The 23,607-nt window shown below is 41.3% G+C and overlaps 1 protein-coding gene across 1 annotated transcript; it reads left to right on the top strand.

Moving 5' to 3' along the window:
- The first annotated feature begins 1,501 nt into the window (after nucleotides 1-1,501).
- On the top strand, nucleotides 1,502-18,393 carry tgm5l (transglutaminase 5, like). Its single transcript, XM_084425161.1, has 15 exons — nucleotides 1,502-1,543; nucleotides 1,830-2,009; nucleotides 3,089-3,331; nucleotides 8,580-8,698; nucleotides 8,789-8,917; nucleotides 8,999-9,176; nucleotides 9,625-9,760; nucleotides 10,488-10,591; nucleotides 10,715-10,957; nucleotides 11,052-11,081; nucleotides 11,468-11,500; nucleotides 11,576-11,782; nucleotides 16,156-16,319; nucleotides 16,720-16,856; nucleotides 17,812-18,393. The coding sequence occupies exons 1-15, from the start codon at nucleotides 1,537-1,539 to the stop codon at nucleotides 17,960-17,962; spliced, it is 2,061 nt and encodes a 686-aa protein (XP_084281287.1). The 5' UTR covers nucleotides 1,502-1,536; the 3' UTR covers nucleotides 17,963-18,393.
- Nucleotides 18,394-23,607: the final 5,214 nt, after the last annotated feature.

Here is a 23,607-nt window from a genome sequence, read left to right as displayed (position 1 = left end):
CAGTAACGTTAAAGCTTTTAAAATGAAAATTATATCCTTTTTCCTCCTTAAATGATAATTCCGGTATTTAACACTGTGAGTCTATTTTGTAGTTTGTTTTGGATGAACAAGAGTGGTGGACAGAAATTTTGACAATGGTTCCTGTCTCGACTTTTTGACTATTTTAGAATTGCCCATGACCGCTTTAGAATGGGAGTCTATGGCCATGCACAAACATGTCCTTAAAACAACCCTTAACGTTCGTTTTCAAAACTGTGCAACTCACCGAGTGGTTAGTGGTGTTCGTTGATGTTCCAAAACAAGTAGAGTAGCGAAATACAGTTTCTGTCGTGTTTTATTTGGCATTTTGTAAAACCCCGTTGATTTCTGTTGGAGGACTCATTGCTCGTTGATATTACTGCGCTACCGGGAACGGAAAAGACGCTTCAGACTCAAACATCGAGCGGAAGTTTATACGCGGTTGTGAGGTATCTGAAAAAATAGTTCCACTATAGAAAAATAAACAGATTGAAATCATACATTGCGCCGATATATATTTGTTTTTAATCATCAACGAACACCACTAACCACTCGGTGAGTTTCACAGTTTTGAAAACGAACGTTAAGGGTTGTTTTAAGGACATGTTCGTGCATGGCCATGGACTCCCATTCTAAAGCGGTCATGGGCAATTCTAAAATAGTCAAAAAGTCGAGACAGGAACCATTGTCAAAATTTCTTTGTCCCCCACTCTTGTTCATCCAAAACAAACTACAAAATAGACTGAAAGTGTTAAATACCGGAATTATCCTTTAAGCACAGTGAAGTGTGTCATTTTATATAAATTACAATGATGTGTACGGCACTTGAATGGAGCAAGTATACACTTGCATGAAAGTGTACATTTGCTGGCTCTAATCCTACAAGAAGTTCATTTATATAAATAGAAAATAAAATTGGTCCCAAAATAGATCCTTGAGTAGCCTAACACCTGCCTTAGAGGAGTAGAATTATAATTATTTAGACACACTGAGTTCTTCCAGTCAAATAGTAAAAAAACAAAACAAAAAACTGTATTACTAAATACATAGTATCTATAATACTATATACATAAATACTGTATAACTGTATTACAAAAACTTATACATTTTAGCCTTTGCAAAAGAAGACCATGATCCACAGAATCAAATGCAAAATCAAATATAAAGTGCAACACATGATTTTTTTAATTTTTTATCATCTATAAGATGAAACAACTCAGCATTTTTTAGACTGTGATCTCACCTTTGTCCCAATAAAAGCAGATGTCTGATGACATGCATGTGCATTACTCATTGTGTGACTGCACATACTGCATCCACCCGCTGAAACGCACAGCGCTCTAGTGTGATGAGTGATTGCGTTACTGTTTTAGGTGTTGGTTACGATTGCAACATTTTTCAATTGACTTCACTTGAATGTGGCCTGACGTCTCAGGGAGGGGCTGAAGAATGTCATATATAAAGCACAATAAACGTAGAACCTGAATCTAACAGCAAACAACAACACAGCAGTATCTCATGGACGGTAAGCTTCAGTTATTTTACTATTCATGGTTGTGTTTTTAAAGAATTTACTGCTTCAATATTTTCTATGCATGTCATTTTAGTTTTATCAGATTATTGCTGCTATCATGTTTAGATTTTTATAATAGTTTTTTTTATAAATGATTAATTGCTATTAAGTTGAAATTTCTATGATCTACATAATCACTTTATGTTCAGTAATTAGTTATTTTAAATTGTTTCTATTTTTCTATCAAAAATTTTCAGCTGCCTCACAAATAATTTGACATTTACTCATTTTTGTACAGAGTTGAAGCTTCGAAATGTCCACCTGCAGCAGGTCCAGAACCAGATCCGGCACAAGACTGATGGTCTGAGCTCCAGCACTCTGGTGCTGCGCAGAGGACAGCCCTTCACCATCCTCATCAACTATGATGGACGGCCATACGATCCACTGAAGGAAAAACTGGTCTTCCGGATTGTTCAAGGTATGTTTGTGTGTTTGGGCGAGTGCTAAATAAACGTGCAGCCTCATCTCACTCTCTCTCCATTACGATTCATCAGTAAATAATCATATTTTCCAAATGCAGTTATTCAAATCGCTCAGAATCAACATGAATCTGTGCATTAGGAAAGAAATTTAATTTATTCATTTATAAATATTTAATATATATATATATATATATATATATATATATATAAACCTGGATTTTGTGTATTTAAAACACATTCAGTTTATTAGTACCATTAAAGAAATCTTACCTGTTTCAGTATGACTGACAAGTATGCATCACATTAGGTTTAATAGTTTGTTCATTTTAAGAGTGTGTAATTCAAATAGATGGAAACTTTATATGAAAACCAAATGCATAAATCTTAAATTTAGGCCTAAATGTTTTTCGAGTGAATCCTGCTCGATTGTGCTCATGAACTGAAAGCAAAAAAAGTGTTCGTAAGATATACTATATGTATATTACCATTTTTTATTTTATGAGGTAATTTATTCATCCCATAATAAAGCATTGCAATTACATGGCAATGTTTTAGTAAAAAATTATAGAAATCATAAAAATGTATCTATTGACTATAAGTCATTGATAAAAAAAAATATATAATATATATATATAGTATTTTTTTTTGGTTTATTCCAATACATGCAAATAAAAAAAAGGTATTGGTAGCACTTTATTTTACAGTCTTGTTCCCCACATACATACTATACTTATTATAGTAAGTGCAATAACTAGGTATTAACCCTGAACCTACCACTAAACCTAACCTTAACCCATGTAGTTACCATAATTACCCTGTACTTTTTTTTTTAGATAATACATAAGTGCACGTACTGTAAAATAAAGTGCAACCAAAGTATTTTGAGTGTAGGACAGATTGTCGTATGGGTTCTACACACGTATACATTATTGCTTAACAGCTCAGAGCTTATAGTAAGTCAGTCTTGAAAGGTTATTGATAAAAAACTAATTCCTTTATGGAGAACATGATCAGTATTTGACTTCCAGAGCCCTATTTTTGTGTTTAAGTCTGAACCCCACTGTGTTCACCGCAGGGCCGCTGTCTGTGGAGGTGCCGGTCTCTGTGTCTGGACAACCTTCTCCGTCTCAATGGAGTGCCATTCTGGAGAGGAGGGTACCGGACCCGAACGCAGGCCGTACGCAGACCGTATCACTGTTCAGTCCTGCGTCTTCCTCAGTAGGAGTCTATACACTTCACCTGAGAGTCGAGACCCGTGGGAGTGTCAAATCCCATGTGCTCGGACAGTTCACGCTCCTCTGCAACCCCTGGTGCCAAGGTGAGCAGGAGGAAGAACTGTAAATGAACAATAGTATGTACCTGTATGAGTTTCTGTGTTCTGTTAAACACAAAAGAAAATATTTTGCTAAACAGTTGCTGGTCCCCATTGACTTCTATAGAATATTTTTTTTCTTCATACTATGGAAGTCAGTGGGGACCAGAAATGTTTGGTTACTAACATTCTACAAATTATCTTCTTTTGTGTTCAACATAACGACAAAACGTACACATTCGAGTCACTGTGATATTCTGGTCTCTAGATAGGCTATCATAAGACTTAGGGGCTGTTTACACATGGCCACTTCATGCGTTTTCTGTGATCGCATAGCTATCCGATCGTGAAAAGACCAGGTGTAAATGCTCCCTGAAACGCGAGACAGATTTCAATACAATCGCTCAAACCACTTCAGGAGGAGGTCTGAGACACGTTCCAGACGAAACTGGACAAGTGTAAATGCATCTGGTTGTTGAAACCACATATGTAAATTTTACTTCTCCCAAAAATGGTAAAAAATAAATGTGTGAGAGCGTGTTATAGGCTTAATGTCATGTTATAGCCAGATATGACGACACTACTGCAACACGCATCGCCGCAGATGAGCATCTATTCATCAAGCCAACGTGCAAACTATCGCAAATCAAAGTGAAAGTAAGTCGCAGACGCAACACACAATCATCTTCATTAAAGGGGTCATATAATGGTACATGCACTTTTACAAGTTGATTGCACTGAAATGTCTGTTGGCAGTGCCTGTACACAACCATCCTATCATGATAAAAATCCATCCAGTGGTTTTGTTTTAATCTCCTTATATGTTTGACCATCTCTGAAATCAAGCCGTTCGATATTGTGACGTCATAAGATCGTACACCCCTCCCGCTATTGTGATTGACAGCCGTGTTTCAACACAAGACCCGCCCTGAGCAAGCTGTGACAGCCGTCGTCATAGTAGTCCGCCATTGTTGATATGCTGGAGTAGAATAGCGTCTAAGCGATTGTGGTGTTCTGTTCTTAGATGTAATAAGGAACACAGCAGTCATTTGGATGTTCCTAAATCCGAGCCGTTGAAGAAGCAGTGGCTGAGTTTTGTTTTTGAAGCATATGCCCAAAGGATTGACGCTGGGATTCCCTCACGGGGATTCCCCACGATCGTCTGTGCTTTCATGTTTGCGCGAATCATTTCACACCAGACAGCTTCACAAACGAGAAAAAACGGATCGGTACCAACGTGTTCCTGCTGAACCTCCAGAAGATGTGAGTGTAATGTTTTATTAACCTTTATATTAGTATTTATATTAATCTTTGCGAAATTTGCAAACCTTGCTGCAGGCTTCACGATGAATGCGTCTAAGGTTTACACTCAGGGTACATTACGGCATGTTTTCTATGTACGACGTTCTCAATATAATTCATAATCCCACGTTTATAACGAATAACACGTGGTTATTGTGTTAGATACGGTCAGAGAATGTCTAATACGGTGTACCCACAGAACAGAGGGGCGGGGTGAGCAAAGCTCATTATCATTTAAAGACACATGCACTGAAACGGCGTGCTGAAAACAGAGCTGTTTTTGACCAGGTAAAATTAGTGTTTTCTTACAATACTAATGAGAATTTTTAATTAAAGTATATTACAAACTTTTAATTTAGACCCTAAAGAATCATATTAGCTTGTACAAAAATGGCATTATATGACCCCTTTAAAAGTAAAGAGACTAAATGATTTTACCAGGGCTGTTACCGCTCTCTCTTATTGCGGTCTTTGATTTAGAAATGTTAGCTGATGATCAGTAAAATGTAGCTCATATCTGTTGCTTTTGGTAACGTGCCCTCCATTAAATCAATAGGTTACTGTCGTAACCCTGGTTCTCTGAAACATCGAGTGGAGAGATCCACCTATGGGAAGGGCATCCGTACCTGAACTCTGCAGAAGCATCCAATTGCACCAAGTCTGGCTAGACAGACAGAAGCGCGCAGCCAATGCCAGGTAAGGCCCCACTCCCTTACCTGAGGGCATATAATGCCTGCAAGCGCTGCTATTCTCCAGTAAGTATATTCGCTTCTCATGCGGCAAGCGGGGCAAAGCTGGTAGATCTCTCCACTCGATGTTTCAGAGAACCGGGGTTACGATAGTAACCTATTGTTCTCTTTCATCATCTCATGTTGAGATCCACCTATGGGAGAGACATGGACAGCTCCCTGATTGCCCAATACACTCACAGTGAGGTTCTGAAACCCAGAGAAGGACAGTCGCCCCAGGGAGGCGGTGCCTGACACGTCCCATTATTATGAACCTGGAATCCTGATGCACACACAAACTGCTGTGCACATGCAGGACATGAAACATGTATGTGGCACACACACGATAATAACCCCAGCAACACACATGTGCATATACACAGGAAGGAATGGAAATGCATGCTTGGTGACAGGAATGTGCATGGCCTGCCGGCCCATTCACTCCTTATTCTTTACTTCCAATGGGATTGCAGGGAAGGGCTAAGAAGACCCCACCCCTAAAACCGAATGTGCTACCGAGATCCTGGTGACATCCAGCCGGTAGTAACACGCAAAGGTATGAGGAGAAGCCCAACTGGCAGCGGAGCAGATGTCCTGCAGTGACACTCCCCTAAACAAAGCCCAAGAGGCAGCTAAGCCCCTCGTGGAATGCTCTCTGATGTTCCCTGGGGGCTGCACTCCCTTTGATTCATATGCCAAAGCTATAGCATTCACAAGCCAATGTGAGAGGCGTTGCTTAGATATTGGACTCCCTCTATGAGGAGGAGCCCATGAAATAAAGAGCTTTTGGACAAGGGTTCTGGGGCAGGAAGAGAATCCGAAGGACTCGTGGCCCGTGAATGCGGACTCGATGACCCCATCGGCCGAACATCAGGCAGGCCGCTTGTGGGCTTGACGTTCAGGGCCCTGACAGCCAAGGCCGAGGACTTGTAAGCGGCCTGGTGAACTGAGGCAGAAAAACGGTCCATCTTGTTGGGCAAGACCGGCTTAGGTGGAGCGAACAGCCCGCCCTGGGCGGGGTTAAGGTGCCTGGCGATGGAAGGCTCGATAGTGGGGGGGTCACCCATGCCAAGAGCCACCATATCCTTCACCTCAAGGCCCGTGAGACCATGCTTGAAATCGAGCGGGTCGCTCCAATTGTGCCTCGTGCTTCGCGCACGCTGGAAGGACGGGAAATAGTTGTTTCCTCGGACCGGGAGGGGGTCCCGGCACTTTCCCTTCGTAAATGTCCCTCTCCTGATCGGTGGCGCTCTGTGGAGCCGGCAACTCAATGTTGAGGCGAGCGGCCGCTCGCTCACACACTTCCAAGAGGATGGACTGAGGCAAGGCCGCGGGGGCGCTGGCCTGGGGAACGCCAGAGGGCGGGATGGCCTCCTCGTCCTCTGAGACCCCTAGAAGGGCCGCGTGCAGTCTGGGGCTGTGCAGAACCGGCCTGTTCGTTGACGAGCGTGAGGTTGCCCGCGAAGATGTCCTCATCGGGGAATGCAGGATTGGGCTGGTCAGCCCAAATAAGTGAGGTGGCGCCCCGGGAGGCCCCCGGTAGCGCGTCGTCGTCACCATGTCCCCCATCCGAGTCAGAAAGCCGAGCTTGGCGCACTGGGTCGCTGCGACATTAAGACGGCGTCGTAAAAGCTTCTTGGGCAGCATAAGGCAATGACTGCAATTCTCCAGGTTCTCCAAGGCTTCTTGAGCGTGTTTGAGGCCTAAGCAGACCATGCAGAACGAGTGAAGGTCCTTAGCGGCGATGAGCGCACCACACGCGGCTGGGCAGGCCCGTGATAGGCTGTTCCCCAGAGAAGCGGCAGATTTAGACTGCGACATCTCGGTGAAAAACTCCAAAAAATACGTGGCTGGCGGCCGAGGAAGGGGGAGCAGGTGAGAAAGGCGAGAGCGCGGGCGGCTCCAGATGCAGAACACAGCTGAACAGGCTGAAAAAAGCGACTGTCACATCTGGCGGAGGCTGATCAGGCGATATTTCCTCCTGAAGACACGCAAGTGAGCAGCGTAATCCAACTGAACTGTGTGCAGAGATCGCGAGAAGCGAATGTCAACTGGAGAATAGCAGCGCTTGCAGGCATTATATGCCCTCAGGTAAGGGAGTGGGGCCTTACCTGGCATTGGCTTCGCGCTTCTGTCTGTCTAGCCAGACTTGGTGCAATTGGATGCTTCTGCAGAGGTCAGGTACGGATGCCCTTCCCATAGGTGGATCTCGAACACGAGATGATGAAAGAGAACTGCATATTGCGCGGGAATTGGAGATTGCATTTATATCCGTTTTTCAAAAACACATTTATGTGACCGTTTGGAATCGTTTTGATAAATCGGATAGCTATATGATCTGAGAAAACGCATGAAGTGGCCATGCTCAACAAGGCACATAAATTGAGAAATCATTAATGTTTGTAGGACTCGATAAAATAAAATAAAAACGCATAATCGTATGCTAAGATTTACATTGGAATTATTGTATATTTAAATTATTGTATATTATAAATTAATAACTTCTGCTTTAAAATCTGATTGGTTGAGCCTTGGTCAAAGTTAATATACACACTGTCAGCTAATAAACTATATTACATGGTGAAAAGTTTGGTGTCTGTAAGATTTTTTTATGTTTTTGTCTCCTATGCTTAACTCTTATGCATTTATTTGATAAAAAATACAGTAAAAACATTTAAATATTATTACAATCTAGAATAGCTGATTTCTATGTGAATTTATTGTGAAATGTAATTTATTCCTGTGATCAAAGCTGAATTTTCAGCACCATTACTCCAGTCTTAAGTGTCACATGATCCTTCAGAAATCACTCTAATATGATGATTTGCTGCTCAAGAAACATTTCTGATTATTATCAGTGTTGAAAACAGTTGAGCTGCTTCAGAGTTTTGTGGAAACTTTGATGAATATAAAGTTCAAAAGAACAGCATTTATTTGAAATAGAAATCTTTGCAACATTAATAATGTTTATTGTCACTTCTGATCAATTTAATGTGTCCTCGCTGAATAAAAGTATTCATTTATTTAAAAAAAAAATTAATCTGACCCCAAACTTTTGAACGGTATAGTGTAATAATATGTTGAATAGTGATGTCTTTCATTTTATAGAACTTCACCTACATACGTACAAAACCCTTAGCTGTGGTAAAATCACTGTAATGCACGGCTTATTGCTTTCATTTATTGTCATTATACCAAGCTCACCCTCTTCTGTTATTCTGCAGCTGATTCCGTGTTCCTGCAGTCGGAGGATCTGAGGAATGAATACATCAGGAATGACTTCGGCCTGCTGTTTAAAGGCAGCCCCGGGAACGTCGTCTCCAGACCCTGGTCTTTCGATCAGGTGAGATGTTTTTTGTAGCGAGACTATTGAATCTGAAGGCACAGCACTGAAAAAGCTTCTCATTAACACCTGACACACATGTATTTTCAGTATGAAAGAGGAATACTGGACATCTGTATGAAGCTGCTGCAGTTGAGTCCTCAATCTCAAGCGGACGCGAGGAAAGATCTTGTGAACCGCAGCAGTCCGGTGTACATCGGGCGTGTGATCTCAGCTATGGTGAGGAGGATCTCCTCTCATTCTCTGCTCTCCACTCACTCTCTCCATGTGCTCATGTAGTCTCTCTGTCTTTCTCATCAGGTGAACTGTCAGGATGATAAAGGGGTGTTGATGGGGAACTGGTCAGGAAAGTACAGTGATGGTGTAAACCCCTCCACGTGGTCCGGCAGCGCAGATATTCTCTGGAAGTGGTCAGAAACACAATTCAGCCCTGTGAGATACGGACAGTGCTGGGTGTTTGCTGCTGTCATGTGTACAGGTGCGACCAGTATGAGTTCTTACACTACCGTTAGAACGTTTGGGGTCAGATTATTATATACAATTTTATTTTAAATAAATGAATATTTTTATGTAGCAAGGATGCATTAAATTAATTAAAAGTGGCAGTAAAGACATTTAGAATGTTACAAAATATTTCTGTTTCAAATAAACAATGTTCTTTTGAACTTTCTATTCATCAAATGCATCAGTTTCCACAAAAATGTGTAGCAGCACGACTGTTTTCAACACTTATAATAATCAGAAATGTTCCAAGCTCCAAAAGAGCCAATGGCTTTGTGTTTCTCAGATTGTGTTGAGTAGAATAATCTGTGTTTGGGGTGTGTAATTGTTATGTTTTTGGGTGAAGTATTCCTTTAATGGGTCACTGGTAATTGAATTAGTGCTGTTGATGATCGATATATAAAATGCATTTGTTTGTGTCACAGTAATGAGAGCCCTCGGCATTCCAACTCGAGTGGTCACCAACTTTAACTCCGCTCACGACACAAACGCGAACATGGTGATTGAGGAATTTTACTCGGAGAAGGGGGAAAAGCTGTCTATCGGTCGGGATAGCGTCTGGTAAGTTACGCCTTGAAAGCTAAAAAGTCTTCTCATTATAGTTATGTTGCTAAAACATTCGCTACTTTTCAAAAGTTTGGGGTCGGAAAGATTTCTAAATGTTTTTGAAAGAAGTCTCTTCTGCTCACCAATGCTGCATTTATTTGATCAAAAATACAGTAAAAACAGTGAAATATTATTACAATTTAAAATAGCTGTTTTCTATTTGATTGTTTTAAAGTGTAATTTATTCCTGTGATCAAAGCTGAATTTTCATTATTACTCCAGTCTTCAGTGTCACATGATCCTTCAGAAGTCATTCTAATATGATGATTTGCTGCTTTATATTTTTGTGAAAACCGTGATATTTTTTTTGCAGGATTCTTTGATGAATAGAAAAAGTTCAGAAGAACAACATTTATTTGGAATAGAAATCTTTTGTAACATTATAAATGTCTTTATTGTCCCTTTTGATCAATGTAATGCATCCTTGCTGAATAAAAGTATTCATTTATTCCCCAAAAAATAAAACAAATCTTACTGACCCCAAACTTTCGAACGGTAATGTACTTATTTTTTAAGTCTTAAGTCTTTTACTGTGTTTCTTTAGAAGTTTTTAAGCTGTGCTTCTTATTAGGATACAGTACCTTTACAAATAAACCTGAATTGATTGTGGTTGAAAGGAGCAATACATTGTTTCAGCATTTTTAATCTAAAATGTGAGTTAAAAGTGTTTGGCCTTTTTCAGGAACTTCCATGTGTGGGTGGAGAGTTGGATGAAGAGGCCTGATCTGGATGGAGATTATGACGGCTGGCAGGTTCTTGACCCCACGCCGCAAGAGACAAGCTCCGGTCAGTCAATGCTAATGCATATAGAAAACTCAAATGCTTTTTATCCCTGCATGCGAATAAGACAAATTGCTACCAATTGATATGATGCTGTTGATGCTAAAATATAAACTGAATCTGTCACAGGAATGTACCGCTGTGGTCCTGCTGCTGTGAAAGCCGTTCATGAGCAGAAGGTGAGCGCGCCATACGATGTGCCGTTCGTTTACGCAGAAGTCAATGCAGATTTGCGTAGAATAATCATCAGAGATGGGAAGATATTAGCATCCAGCGTTGACAAAGACATAGTCGGAACCCTGATTTGCACCAAACGTCCCGGTCCAGCCATGCTCATGCAGGACATCACGTCAGAATACAAAACTGAGATGGGTAAGAGAAACACTGAGAATTAATAAGAAAAATACTTACTGTTCAATAGATTTTTATACAAAAAACAACAACAACTGATTTCTTTCACATTTAGATAAAATGCCATTTATGTTCAGAAGTGATGGTAAGTCATTTTATCTTTCCATTTTTAAAGAAGTGTGTAATTCATCTGATGTTAAACAAGACTTTAAGGAAATATTTTAAAATAAACTCAACATCAACCAAAGTCTAGTTTAATAATATTTTTAGTGTTGTTTATGCTTTTTAACAAGAGAGATAAAAAAAGAAAATGACAGTAAATAAATATTTTTTAACATATTACCAGATATCATGATGAGATCAAAAGCATTTCTTACTCTCTGAAAACAATTGTGTATGCTCACGCCAAGATAAAAAAAAATATATATATATATCCTTATATTTAATGTTTTATCTACGTATACAATTCTGATGATATTTTTATTTAGATATTTATTATATTTAAATATTTTTTGTAATATTCCTTTCCAGCTCGAAGTGGTGAAGGTGCTAATGGAAGAGGCGGTAGGTTTTAGCATTTGGTTTTTCTTCCCACATTAATAATGCTCTTTGATTGATTTTTCATGTCTTTGCATGCAGTTCTTCAGGGCATTGGAGTTTCTCTCCAGCTTGTGAAAGCACCTGTAGTCGGAGAAAACCTTTCTTTCATCGTCAAAATCACTAACAACATGGCAATTCCAAAACTGTTGAGAAAATACGTGAACGCTCAGAACAAAGAGTACAACCGTAATCCCACTGGAACCTTCTGGGAGGCTCATGATGATCTGACGATCGGCCCGAATGAAAGTAAGAATTCTGCAACCCATATTAAAATGCTTAAACTGAGTTAAAATGTACTTAGGACTAATTGTTTTCCACAGTTACTCTGCTGTAGGGGTGGGCGATAAGGCAAAAAAAAAAAAAAAAAGCATGGTCGACCTTGCTGCTGGTATGCCAAAGCAACAGCTGGTCTGAGGTCCTGAAACACTGCGTTCTGTCCACGTAAGCACGGCGGGCGCGTACTGGACAGAGCGATGCCAAGGCTGGGTCTTCATTGACAGGAACTTAAGCTAAACTGTTTATAAAGGCTCAAAGGAAGCACTCTGCAGGGCAGTTAGAACCACTGAGAGGTCCCAAGAGGGTACGAGAGGAGGGCGAGTAGGATTCAGTCTCCTGGCTCCTCTCAGGAACCTGATGACCAGGTCGTGCTTCCCCACGCACTTACCTTCAACTGCGTTGTGATGTGCGGCGATAATGGCAACATACACTTTCAGGGTGGAGGGAGACAGCCTTCACTCCAACCCTTTTTGCAGGAAGAAAAGCACGACACTGATCGGCCATTTTCTGGGGTCTTCTCAGCGAGAAGAGCACCAGGTGACGAAGAGGTTCCACTTCAACGCGTAGGCATGTCTCGTGGACGATGCTCTAGCGGAAGTGAAGGTAGCCACCACCGGTGGTGTTAGGGTACTCAAATCGGCCTTGTACCGTCCAGGAGCCACACGTGGAGGTTCCACAGATCGGGACGAGGGTGCCAAGCGGTGCCCCATCTCCGAGAAAGGAGGTCCTTCCTCAGAGGAATTGGCCAGGGGGAGGTGCTGTCGCGAGGAGTACTAGTTCGGAGAACCAGATCTGGGTGGGCCAATGAGGCGCAACCAGAATGACCTGCTCCTCGTCCTCCCTGATCTTGCACCGGGTCTGTGCAAGAAGGCTCACTGGGAGAAATGCATACTTGCGGAGGCCTCGCGGCCAGCTGTGCACCAGTGCATCCGTGCCGAGCGTGCCCTCAGTCAGGGAGTAAAACAGGCTGCAATGGGAAGAGTCATGGGGTCAAACAGATCTATCTGTGCGTCCCCAAACTGTTCCCAAATCAGCTGAACTGACTGGGGATGTAGTCTCCATTCTCCAGGAAGAGGCTGAAATCGTGAGAGCTCGTCGGCTGCACGGTTCAGGTCTCCCGGAATATAAATGGCTCAAAGCGACATCAGATGCTTCTGACTCCATAGGAGGAGGTGTTGGGCGAGTTACGACAAAGGGCGGGAGCGTAGACCACCTTGTAGGTTGATGTACGCTACTGTCGCGGTATTGTCTGACCGGACAAGTACGTGCTGGTTCTTGAGCAACACACGGAAGCGGTGCAGAGCCAAACGTACCGCCAGCAACTTGAGGTAATTGACATGCCAAAGGTGCTGGGGTCCAGAAGCCCGCGGCAGCATGTCCATTGCACATGGCACCCCAGGCCATGGTGGAGGCATCTGTTGAGACAACAACATGCCTGGATTCTCGTTCTAAGGGAACTCCGGCCCGTAGAAAGCTGAGGTTCGTCCACAGGGTGAAGGTCTGAAGGCAGGTTGGAGTAACTGGTACTCGGAGCGTGCTTTGTTGCCATGCCCACCTCGGGACTCAATCGCGAAGCCAGAGCTGAAGAACTGTCTCAGGCAAGTCAGCAGTGACTGCACGTGCTCGCTCGTTAGCTGCGCACACATGACGACCGAGTCGATTTCCATGCTGAGAAAAGAGATCCTCTGCACGGGGGAGAGTTTGCTCTTTTCCCAGTTGACCTGAAGGCTCAGGCGGGCTAGATGCCGGAGCGCTAGCTCCCTGTGTTCGCCAAACCTGGTCTCGAGAGTGAGCTAGGATCAGCCAGTCATCGAGATAGTTCAGGATGCGAACCCCGTCTTGCCGTAGTGGCACAAGGGCTGCCTCGACGACTTTCGTGAAGACGTGAGGAGACAGGGCTAGCCCGAATGGGAGAACCACGTACTGATATGTCCGCCCCTCGAAAGCAAACCGTAGGTACGGTCTGTGTCGAGGAAGAATGGAGACATGAAAGTAGGTGTCCTTCAGGTCGATCGCTGCAAACCAATCCTGTGGCTGCACACATTCGAACACAAGCCTGTGAAGGGATTGGTTCAAGACGTGCTGGTCCAGGATTGGCCGTAACCCTCCGGATTTCTTGGGTACAATGAAATAGGGGCTGTAGAAGCCGGACTTCATTTCAGCTTGTCTCAATTGCACCCTTCGCCAGTAGGGTGGCAACCTCCGTACGCATGACAGGGACATTGTCACCGACCATGGTGTAGCGGACTCTTCCGCGGAGAGAGGGAGAGTCTTCCGGGGAGGAGACCGTGCGAACTGAATCGCATAGCCGAGCCTGATGGTTCTCACGACCCAGCGGAACAGGTTGGGAAGCTCTAGCCAAGCTCCCAAGAACTGTACCAGCAGGGTCATGCGAACCACAGACGTACCCTCGATGGGGCAGCGAGGCGGAATGACCAGCCCGGACGTGGGAGACATAGCGTCCCGGTGTGGGGGCACGGTCATAAGCCGTGTTCTGTCAGAGTTGGCCAGGGCGTTCACCGGCGGCCTGGTCAGACAGAAGTCCCGGTTCAGCACTGCCTCGGAGGCGAAGGCAGCCCACAGCTCTGCATGCCTGTGACCATGGTCGCTGCACAAATGAGGGCAGTGAAGGCGGAGGACGCTCGCGGGCCGCAATAAGTCAACGGGGACTTCCGCGACGACGTCTGGGAAGAAAGGCACTGGGGGCTTGTGCTGGAAGTACAGCACGCACCACGCCCAGGAATCAATCGTCCAGCCTACAGTGCTCGGGGGAGGGCGGCGCCACTCCAACCGATGCTTTCAGCTGCCCGGGAAAGCATGGCCGTTAGCTCTGGATCTGACTCGGCTAACGTTGGCACTCCCGAGGGAGGCAACGCAGTCGAATCCTCATTTCCAGAGGAATCAAGCCCGCCTTGTGATGCTATGAGTGACATGACATTATCCGCCGGAGCTCCAAATGAAAACACGGGGTCCCCGAGAGGAACCAGGCACACACGGAAGCCCTACGGTTTGCGATGTGGAGGGGGGTGTGGCCCGAGGAATGACTCATTGGTTATTGTGCCACACCTTAACCCTAAGATCACCCTGGCCACCAGCCAAAGTACCCCCTCTCGAGGAAGAGATAGATTGGGGTGTGGCAGAGAGGACTCTACCCACACGGAGATCGAGTCTTGATCTAAACACCGTGATGGTCATGTTCCAGGAATGAAAACATGACTCATCCACGAGCACTGCCGAGCGTGATTAAGCCCAACACGCGAAACAGCGCTCGTGACCGTTAGGCAGATGAATCACGCACCACATCCAGAAAACACAGAGGCGAGCCGTCTTGAAAAAGACGTGCCGCGTGCAGCTCTTTTAGAGAGAGGAAAAAGCTCAGCAGAGTGCTGAAGCGCCCAGGGAGAAACACACACACTGTCGGCAGATCACTGCACAAACCAGCAGCAGGCAATGTGATCTCGCTGGAACGCACTGTTACACCAAGACACTGGAGAGCCGCTCGTCTCGTAGAGTGAAGATAATTCAGAATGGCTTGTGGGACAGTGGGAGTGAAGAAAATTCTTGGCTATGAAGCAAAAGCATAACTGCATGTTGACAGCGTACTTCCTTTTATACCCACGAGGTGGGGCAGAGTTACACTATGCAAATTCCGCAGACCCATGGCATTTTCTTGCCATTGGCTCAAGGCTCGACGTAACTCGTAGTGAACACGAAAGGGAACTGGTGGTTATGGGAAGGGGTGGGACATTTCCCAAACATACTCGAAGCGCTCGACCAATCACAACAAACTGATCCAGCCGACCAATCAGAGCACAGTGTGCTTTTCAGAAGGAGGGGCTTCATAGAGACAGGAACTAAACAGAGCGTTAGGGTTACAGAGTTAATTTCGGCTGTAAAGCAGCTCTTAAACAAAAAAATTGTGTAATTGTTCAGCGGAAGTCGGTTAAGTGTTGATTCAGTTCCGTTGTAAAGATCATCAATTACTAATTTAGTTAATTTAATCTATAAAGCAGTTCTGCAGAAAACAGCTGCTACAATGTCAATTTTTTTTTATTTTTAACATGCAGGCATGAAAACTATTCTAGTTTTGACAAAATCAAAACTTTGTAAAAGGGCATATTATGGCCTTTAAAAAAATAAACTAGACAGTAGACACTGTGCAGTAAACTATGATTCCTTTCTGATCACAGCTAGCATATGCATAACAAATTTCTTAGAATCTAATAACACCCATCTGGATAGTATTGGACTACATGATTTTGACTACCACAAAAATGTGTTGAAATGATTCATTAGGAATTGCGCAATCAACTCCATGATTCCTGTTTGTTGTACTCCTCCAGCTGTGACTGTAAAACACGAGATCTCCTTCAACAAGTACATGCTGAATGAGGCTATGGAGGATTGCCTGGTTAACCTGGCTGTGGTTATAGAGGATGTGAAGTCTCAGGAGAGAGTGCTGGCTTCAGAAGAGTTTAACATCAGCAGCCCTGCCCTCAATATACAGGTATTGGTGGCCCATCATAGACATTATTTATTTATTTATTTATATATATATATATATATATATATATATATATATACATACATACATACATACATACATACATACATACATATATATATATATATATATATATATATATATATATATATATATATATATATATATATATATATATATATATGTGTATATATATATATGTGTATATATATATATATATATATGTATATATATATATATATGTGTATATATGTGTATATATGTGTATATATGAAAACATATTTAAACACGCGCATCACTCCAAGATCATAGGGCATTATTAAAATAGATTTTTGGCATAATTGAATTCACAAGTAATAAAATAAATAAAGCAATTTAATAAGAACCCTGTGTTTTCTTCCAGATTCAAAACGAGTCCTCGGTCATCATTAATACACAGGAAGTTGCCACGGTAACCTTTACCAACCCGTTTAACGTTGCAGTGAGCGGTGACCTCATCGTAGCGGGTTCAGGACTCTTGGAGGAGAGGGTTCAGATGAGGTACGTGAAGTGTTTCATTTCAATTTTTAGAGCGATCGATCACCAAATAAATGCACAAAAATAACCATGTAATTCAGTTAAATTAATGTTTTTGAAAAGGTTTCTCAAACACACTCCCCATCTGCCATTGGTCAGACAGACAGATAGCTCCACCCCAAACACACCATTGGTCGATACAGTGTGTTGGGCTGATGCTCAAACTAAATTGTAAAAATTTACCATGGTGACCATAATACCATAGTGACTTTACTTAGATAAATAATACAATAGTAATCATTTAAAAAGTAATTAAAATAACATTATTACACTGTTTAAAAAAGATCCCATATTCATCTATTTTGATTTAACAGTCACTGTGTATAGTAACTTTGGTATTTTAGCACACACAAGATTCCCATGGTAAATTTAGCTCACATACCTGACTCTGAAGGGCGTCTAACAGTCGAGTACATAATATCTGTAAAGTGGGTGGGGTTGTTCCTGACATTTGTGACATCTTTATCTTGTTTGTCTTTGACATCAGTTTCACTGCAGCTGTGTCTATTAAAAGTGTCAGTACACACTTGTCGGCCTGCATTTCAGAAGCACTAAAATCACTGGTTATTTCAGTTTCTCTGTGTGTATTGTGTAATCAAATGCATAACACAGAAACTTTAGTGTACATTAATCTGTGTGTTAAACCTGCAAATTTGCCCAATTATACAATATAAACTCTGAGATTTAAAGTAGTGGACCAACAGAATTAAAGTTAATCTATCTTAAATGTAAATTGAATCAAAATTATGCTTTAAATGCAAGTTTAAGTTTGCTGCAACAGAATTATTATATAAGCCTTGATTTAATCTAGATTTAAGATGAATCCTTATTGTTGTTTTGTGTAAATCATTAACCCTAAACATGAGCAGTAGTAATAGTGATTTCCCTGTTTTGAAATGTCCTGTTCTTTATATCTCAGGCTTACGATCCAGCCTCGAGAAACCATGAGGAGGCCCATCCGTTTCATTCCCAGGATGACGGGAGCCAAGATGCTTCATGCTAGTTTAGAGCTGACCGCTCAGTCCACTGTCCTCCGTGGATTCAAGACCGTCACTGTTCAAGCAGCTTAGAGGGAAACACCTGAACACTCAACATGAAATACTTAGCTAGTGGCTTGAAGCACCTTTAGAAATGATTGCTTTCTATTTACATTTCTTTAAATGTAATTGAATCAATCTGAACTGTGTGTGCCGAGTTTATATTGGGAAAAGCCTGAAAACAAAGTTTTTTTCATTATATGTCCATGCATTGTGCTTGTTTGCAATCTGTCCACATGTATTTGCCACCAGAGGGCAGAATAGTGAAGCCATTCACACCGGAGACTCTCAGGTTCAGTGAGTGCACACTTACTGCAGTGAAAACATTTCAAACACTGGCATGTTGAAACACATTACAGTTATTTTAGAAAAAGGCTGACAATGTATCATTGAAGAATATGAGCATTAAATAAAGACCACAGACTACACAAGTCCTTCTTTAACTTGAGGTAGTTTTGTGTCCCATCATGGTTGGATTTTTAGTAACGTAGTTTGACATATTTTTGTTGCATGTCCTGGAAACGTTTCATAGTGCATTCATCTTTCTTTTTTTTACTACTTTTATGCATATATTAAATGATTGTCCTAGACAATGTCAAAATATCTAACAGAACTAAAAGCCATAAAACTCACACCCCCGGTTTCAGACTAGACTTTAAGTTAGTCCCAGACTAATGTAGCTAATTAGCTCAAAAAAGGGGAATATATATTTAATAATTAATCATACTGTTTATGATAAATTATATATAGATAGGCTAGATACATTTTTAGAATAACCTTTAATAGAATTAATTTAACACTGAATAATCTGTTCGTCCACCGAACCGACAGTACGATGATCTTATCAACTCTCAAGGAAGATTCTTCTTCTTATCAACTCTCAAGAAGGGTTATTTTTCTGGCCATGAAGAATAAATGACCTGTTCTATTAGATTACTATACTGTAAAGTACTCAATGATATAAAGTTTGTATCTTAAAATTTCACACTTAAAGGAGAACTCCGGTCAATTTTAACATTGAGCTCATTTTTTGTGTAAATTTGGAGTGCTGTCAGTACAGAGAACAAGACAAAAATCGGTGTTGCCTACACCGTTATCCTCTTTTTAAAATTTGCACCCTGTTGACTTAAATGGGGCAAGTTTTAAACCTGCTTTTAGCCTCTTAACATCCTTGATCCTTCACGTGGAGAACTCGAAAATCGACTACTGTGGACTTCGACCGAAAACAGGAAGTAAATACAGGTATGTGCGCTGGCTGAATTAACATCACTTTTATTCATATCTTTCACATCTACTGCAGTCAGATTCACAGTGTTCACTCTGAATAAAATCACTCACATGGCTGGGCACTTGTAATGACACATCAAGGATGTTAAGAGGCTAAAAGCAGGTTTAAAACTTGCCCCATTTAAGTCAACAGGGTGCAAATTTTAAAAAGAGGATAACACGGTGTAGGCAGCACCGATTTTTGTCGTTGTTCTCTGTACTGACAGCACTCCAAATTTACAAAAAAAATAGCTCAATGTTAAAATTGACCGGAGTTCTCCTTTAAGAGACTTTGTTAGGTCAGCAGGAGACAGAAGCAATCAAGCGTAGGCTGTAATGGGTTTTAATAAATTAAACTACAAATACATACGACTAAAACAAAGAATACATATAAACAGAATAACGAAAACGAAAAAGAAAGAAAGAGAGAGTAGATCACAGAATGGCAAATATCAAAAACAATTGACATTTGAGAGCCAGCAAAGAATCAAATCACCTTAAAGCAGGGGCAAACAATCTTAAACGCATCTAAATCTCGATAGAAATAATACTTGCATGGATCTTTGGTGCTGAATGCGTGTGTGTGTGTGTGTGTGTGTGTGTGTGTGTGTGTGAGATGATCCTCGCTGCATGGGTCCTGAATTTGAAGCGTTCTGTTCTTCCGTCGTTCGCGGGAAGTTCAAAAGGTTTACTTGAAAGTAAAGTTGCCGGAAATTCAGGCTAAGTCCATTTCACCCGGAGATAGAAATGAATGAGCACGGAAGAAAGACTAAAACGTAAGACAATACAAAACTAAGACAAGACCAAGAAGTAAGAACTAAGATGTAAATAAAAAGAGATAGCAATGATCCATCATCTTGTCCTTTAAGGAAGACTTAGTCCACACCCATTTTGGGGGAACTTTTAGCGGGAGAGAGTTTCTTTGTCTCCTTCTGACTTTTTTTCATGTTTAATGATGGTATAAACATATATAAACATATCTTTATCAGTGCCATTGTTTTGTCTCAAGATACACACCAGTCATGTTTTTGTCTAAGGCACGTTTATAAAAGCTACTTAAATGTCCAAATTAAACTAAACCCTAATCCTGGCTTAATCTAAGCCCTAATCCTGGCTTAATCTAAGCCCTGTCTGTGAAACCTGGCCTAAGTCTTAAATACTCTTAAATCCTTATGAAAGCGAGTTATGAGAAACAGTTACAGTGATGCTAAGACTGCTAATTATTCCATGAAAGCGTGATTTTTCCTCTGTAGCGAGACTGTTGTATTCTCTCTGTGTGTGTGTGTGTGTGTGTGTGTTTCTCTGGGGTTTGGTGTTGTTGTGTTCTCCTCTGACAGTAGATGCAGCGTTTATTGATCCATCTAATGAAGGAGTAACAGAAAACTGCTCTATTGTGCTTATGTTCCTGAAAGGCTGACAAACACTCCTCATGCCGAAAGCAGCAGTCACTAACAGTAACAAACTCCCAGTTTATCACAATAATGATCTGGCACAAAATGCGTGGTATTTTATACAAGGACAGATGAAGAAATGCTGTTATGAATCAAGTATGATGGTGAGCATAAGAAATGCATGAGTGTTATGAATGTTTCCTAATACACAGAGACATATTGAAGCAAATTTGAGCCATTTCATTAATTAATGTTACTACAACCATGATAACTATTGTACAGATATATCTCCATTATCCATTTGACTTACTACAAGAAGTCTAAGGCCACATTTACATTCCATGGTTCAAGTGACCCAAGCACGTTTTTTTCCTCTCATGCACAGATCGGAAATAACCCATGAACGTATAAGCAGGAAAAAGCATATGGATTCAGATATTTTCAGATCAGTTTCAGGCCTCATTCATATGTGGAAACAGATCTGATATGAGTCGTATACGTGCATTTGAGTCTGCCATGTAAGCAGACAGATCAGATATTCCTGTCAATGTGGATCGCACCATTGAAAAAACTACAGCGAATGACGTGAACTCAGGTGGACACCAACCGCGATCACATGACAACAAGGGAAGGGATCTTCTCTTTTTTCTCTGCCTTAAGAGATCAATGTTTTCCTGACCTTTGAAGATGGTCCGGGAAAGCAAAAGCTTGTTTTATCATTTCATCTGCTTGAAGTCCATTGCAAATCATGAAATTTTTACTTCCTTTTCGGCCTAAGCTTTTTCCGGCTCAGTACGTCTGGCTTGGGATGATTCACTAAGTCTATAGTGTAAATGCAGATATCAGATATGGGTCACTTTTAAAGGAAGACATAAGCTGGTTGTCCCAAAAAATCGGATATAGTCAACAAATCGGAATTTGGCATCAAGACCTGCAGTGTAAATGTGGCCTAAGTCTCATGCACAATTGCTCAGTTTCTTCCCTCCAAAACATGTGAATGCATGTATATGACATGAAGCAGTACTAAATGACACATTGTTGTAGTTAAAACATGATTTCAATGGTAAGCATTAATCACAAGCCCATTCAAACTAAATGAGGTGAAAAATGTATGGTTGTATTTTGTATCTGGCATTAAATCACCTCTTCACATTTCTTATCTTGGTCAGTCCAATCGAGTCGCACCCTCAGTACATCATTTGCTTAAAACTTACATTTCTGTCATCATCTTCACACCCTCAAAACTCCTGTGGCTGTGTGTGTGATGCATTGCCAATGCTGGCGGGATTTCATCATGACATGAAAAGTTATATGCAAATTTATGAGTACATATCCACACACGCACAATGCATCTGCTGTCTCTGTAACACACAGGACGTACTGGCAGAACTCACTGTAGTCTACTAGACTGTAGTCTACCCAACAAAACATCGGATCAGAACAAATTTTCCCCTTGGCTTTACTGAAACTCTTGTGTTGCTGATATAATTATTGAGCAATTGAGGCCCTTGGCTGTGGCCTGACAGTTGTCATACGTGCTTCAACACATTCAGAATATCATAAATAGCTTTTTCTTTTTTTACATATACATGTTTGGCAGGCACTTTTATCCAAAGCAGCTTACAGTGCGTTACCTGGAAATTGAACTTGTGACCTTGACGTTGGCAGTGAATCAGTTACAAAACAGCCGCTAACAAAAAGTAATAACATACTTTCTTTAAGCAGCATCACATTCCTCCTTTACATTGTGGTCATTTATTTCTGAGCAATACTTCTGTGATCATTAAATGACGGGTGTTGCAGTCATCTTTTACCATTTCACAATTATGTCACGCTTAGGGATTTTTTTTATCTCATACTTTAAACTAATGTCATAATTTCTATACTTATTAGTTAGTTTCTCGTATATTCAACTTTGTGCTGCAATTTGAATTGTATGTCATAAATATGACTTTTTTATATTACGACTGTCAATTTAAACTTTTTGTGTCTTAATTTTGACTTGCATATCTCGTATCTCATAATTTTGGCTTTTTGGCATAATTTTGACTTTTATGGTCTTAATTTCAATTTTTTCAATTTTTTTTTTTCATAATTATGAAACAATATTTGATAAACAATCAAATATGTGTGTGGGTGACCTAATTGAGCCAAACACTAGGCATTCTGTTTTAGCTTCATTAAGTTGTAAAAAATTCTGTGCCATCCATAGTTTAATTTTTTCAAGCAATTCATCAAAGAATCTAATGCAGTGCCATCATCTGCCTTCAATGGAAGATAAAGTTGAGCATCATCTGCATAAAAATTTGTAACGATTCATGTCTGTGTTCCCCTGTCTCATCCTATGTTTAGCAGTTCCCTGTTATGTTGATTAGTCTTCCCATGTGTTTTCTATTAGCCACGCCCCTTGATATCTTGTTTAGCTTGTCTGTCTGTGTATTTAAGCCCTGTGTCTTGTTTCAGTCTTTGTGAGTTCTTGACGTTGTATGTTGGCTGTTCCTGTTCCTGTTCCTGTTCCTGTTCCTGTTCCTGTTCCTGTTCCCGTTTCCGTTTGAGTTTCTTTAATAAATTCTGCTGCACTTGGATTCTGCATCTGCTTCTGCATCTGCTTCAGCCGCCGTCATAACAATGATACGCAACATTATACTTTTGACATATAACGCAGAGTGGTAACATGTACAAAGAAAATAATATAGGCCCCAGAATTGAACCCTGAGGGACCCCACACAAACTGATTACAGAATCTGAGAAATAACCACCCAGTTGTACTACAGAGCTTCTGTCCTTTAAATAAGAAGAGAACCATTTTTTGGGCAGTTCCCTGGATCCCTACCCACTGACAAACGCTCCAGCAGAATTTCATGTTCGATAGTGTCAAACGCTGCTGTGAGATCGAGAAGAACGAGAACAGCACACTTTCCTGAGTCAACAGCAAGCATTAAATCACTGTTAACTTTTAAAAGTGCAGACTTCGTAATGTGTTTAGTCCTAAAACCTGACTGAAATTGATCAAAAATAAAA

The sequence above is a fragment of the Rutilus rutilus genome (genome assembly GCF_951802725.1).
Source record: "Rutilus rutilus genome assembly, chromosome: 12".
Lineage (NCBI taxonomy): Eukaryota > Metazoa > Chordata > Actinopteri > Cypriniformes > Leuciscidae > Rutilus > Rutilus rutilus.
Note: the sequence above shows the minus strand (reverse complement) of the source record. Positions and strands in the feature narration are given on the sequence as shown.

What these genes read in the sequence shown, in the direction of transcription:
- tgm5l (XM_084425161.1), top strand. An exon ending in ATTTATGTTCAGAAGTGATG is followed by an intron (nt 11,082 to 11,467) that starts GTAAGTCATTTT and finishes ATTCCTTTCCAG; the next exon opens with CTCGAAGTGGTGAAGGTGCT. An exon ending in GCCCTGCCCTCAATATACAG is followed by an intron (nt 16,320 to 16,719) that starts GTATTGGTGGCC and finishes GTTTTCTTCCAG; the next exon opens with ATTCAAAACGAGTCCTCGGT.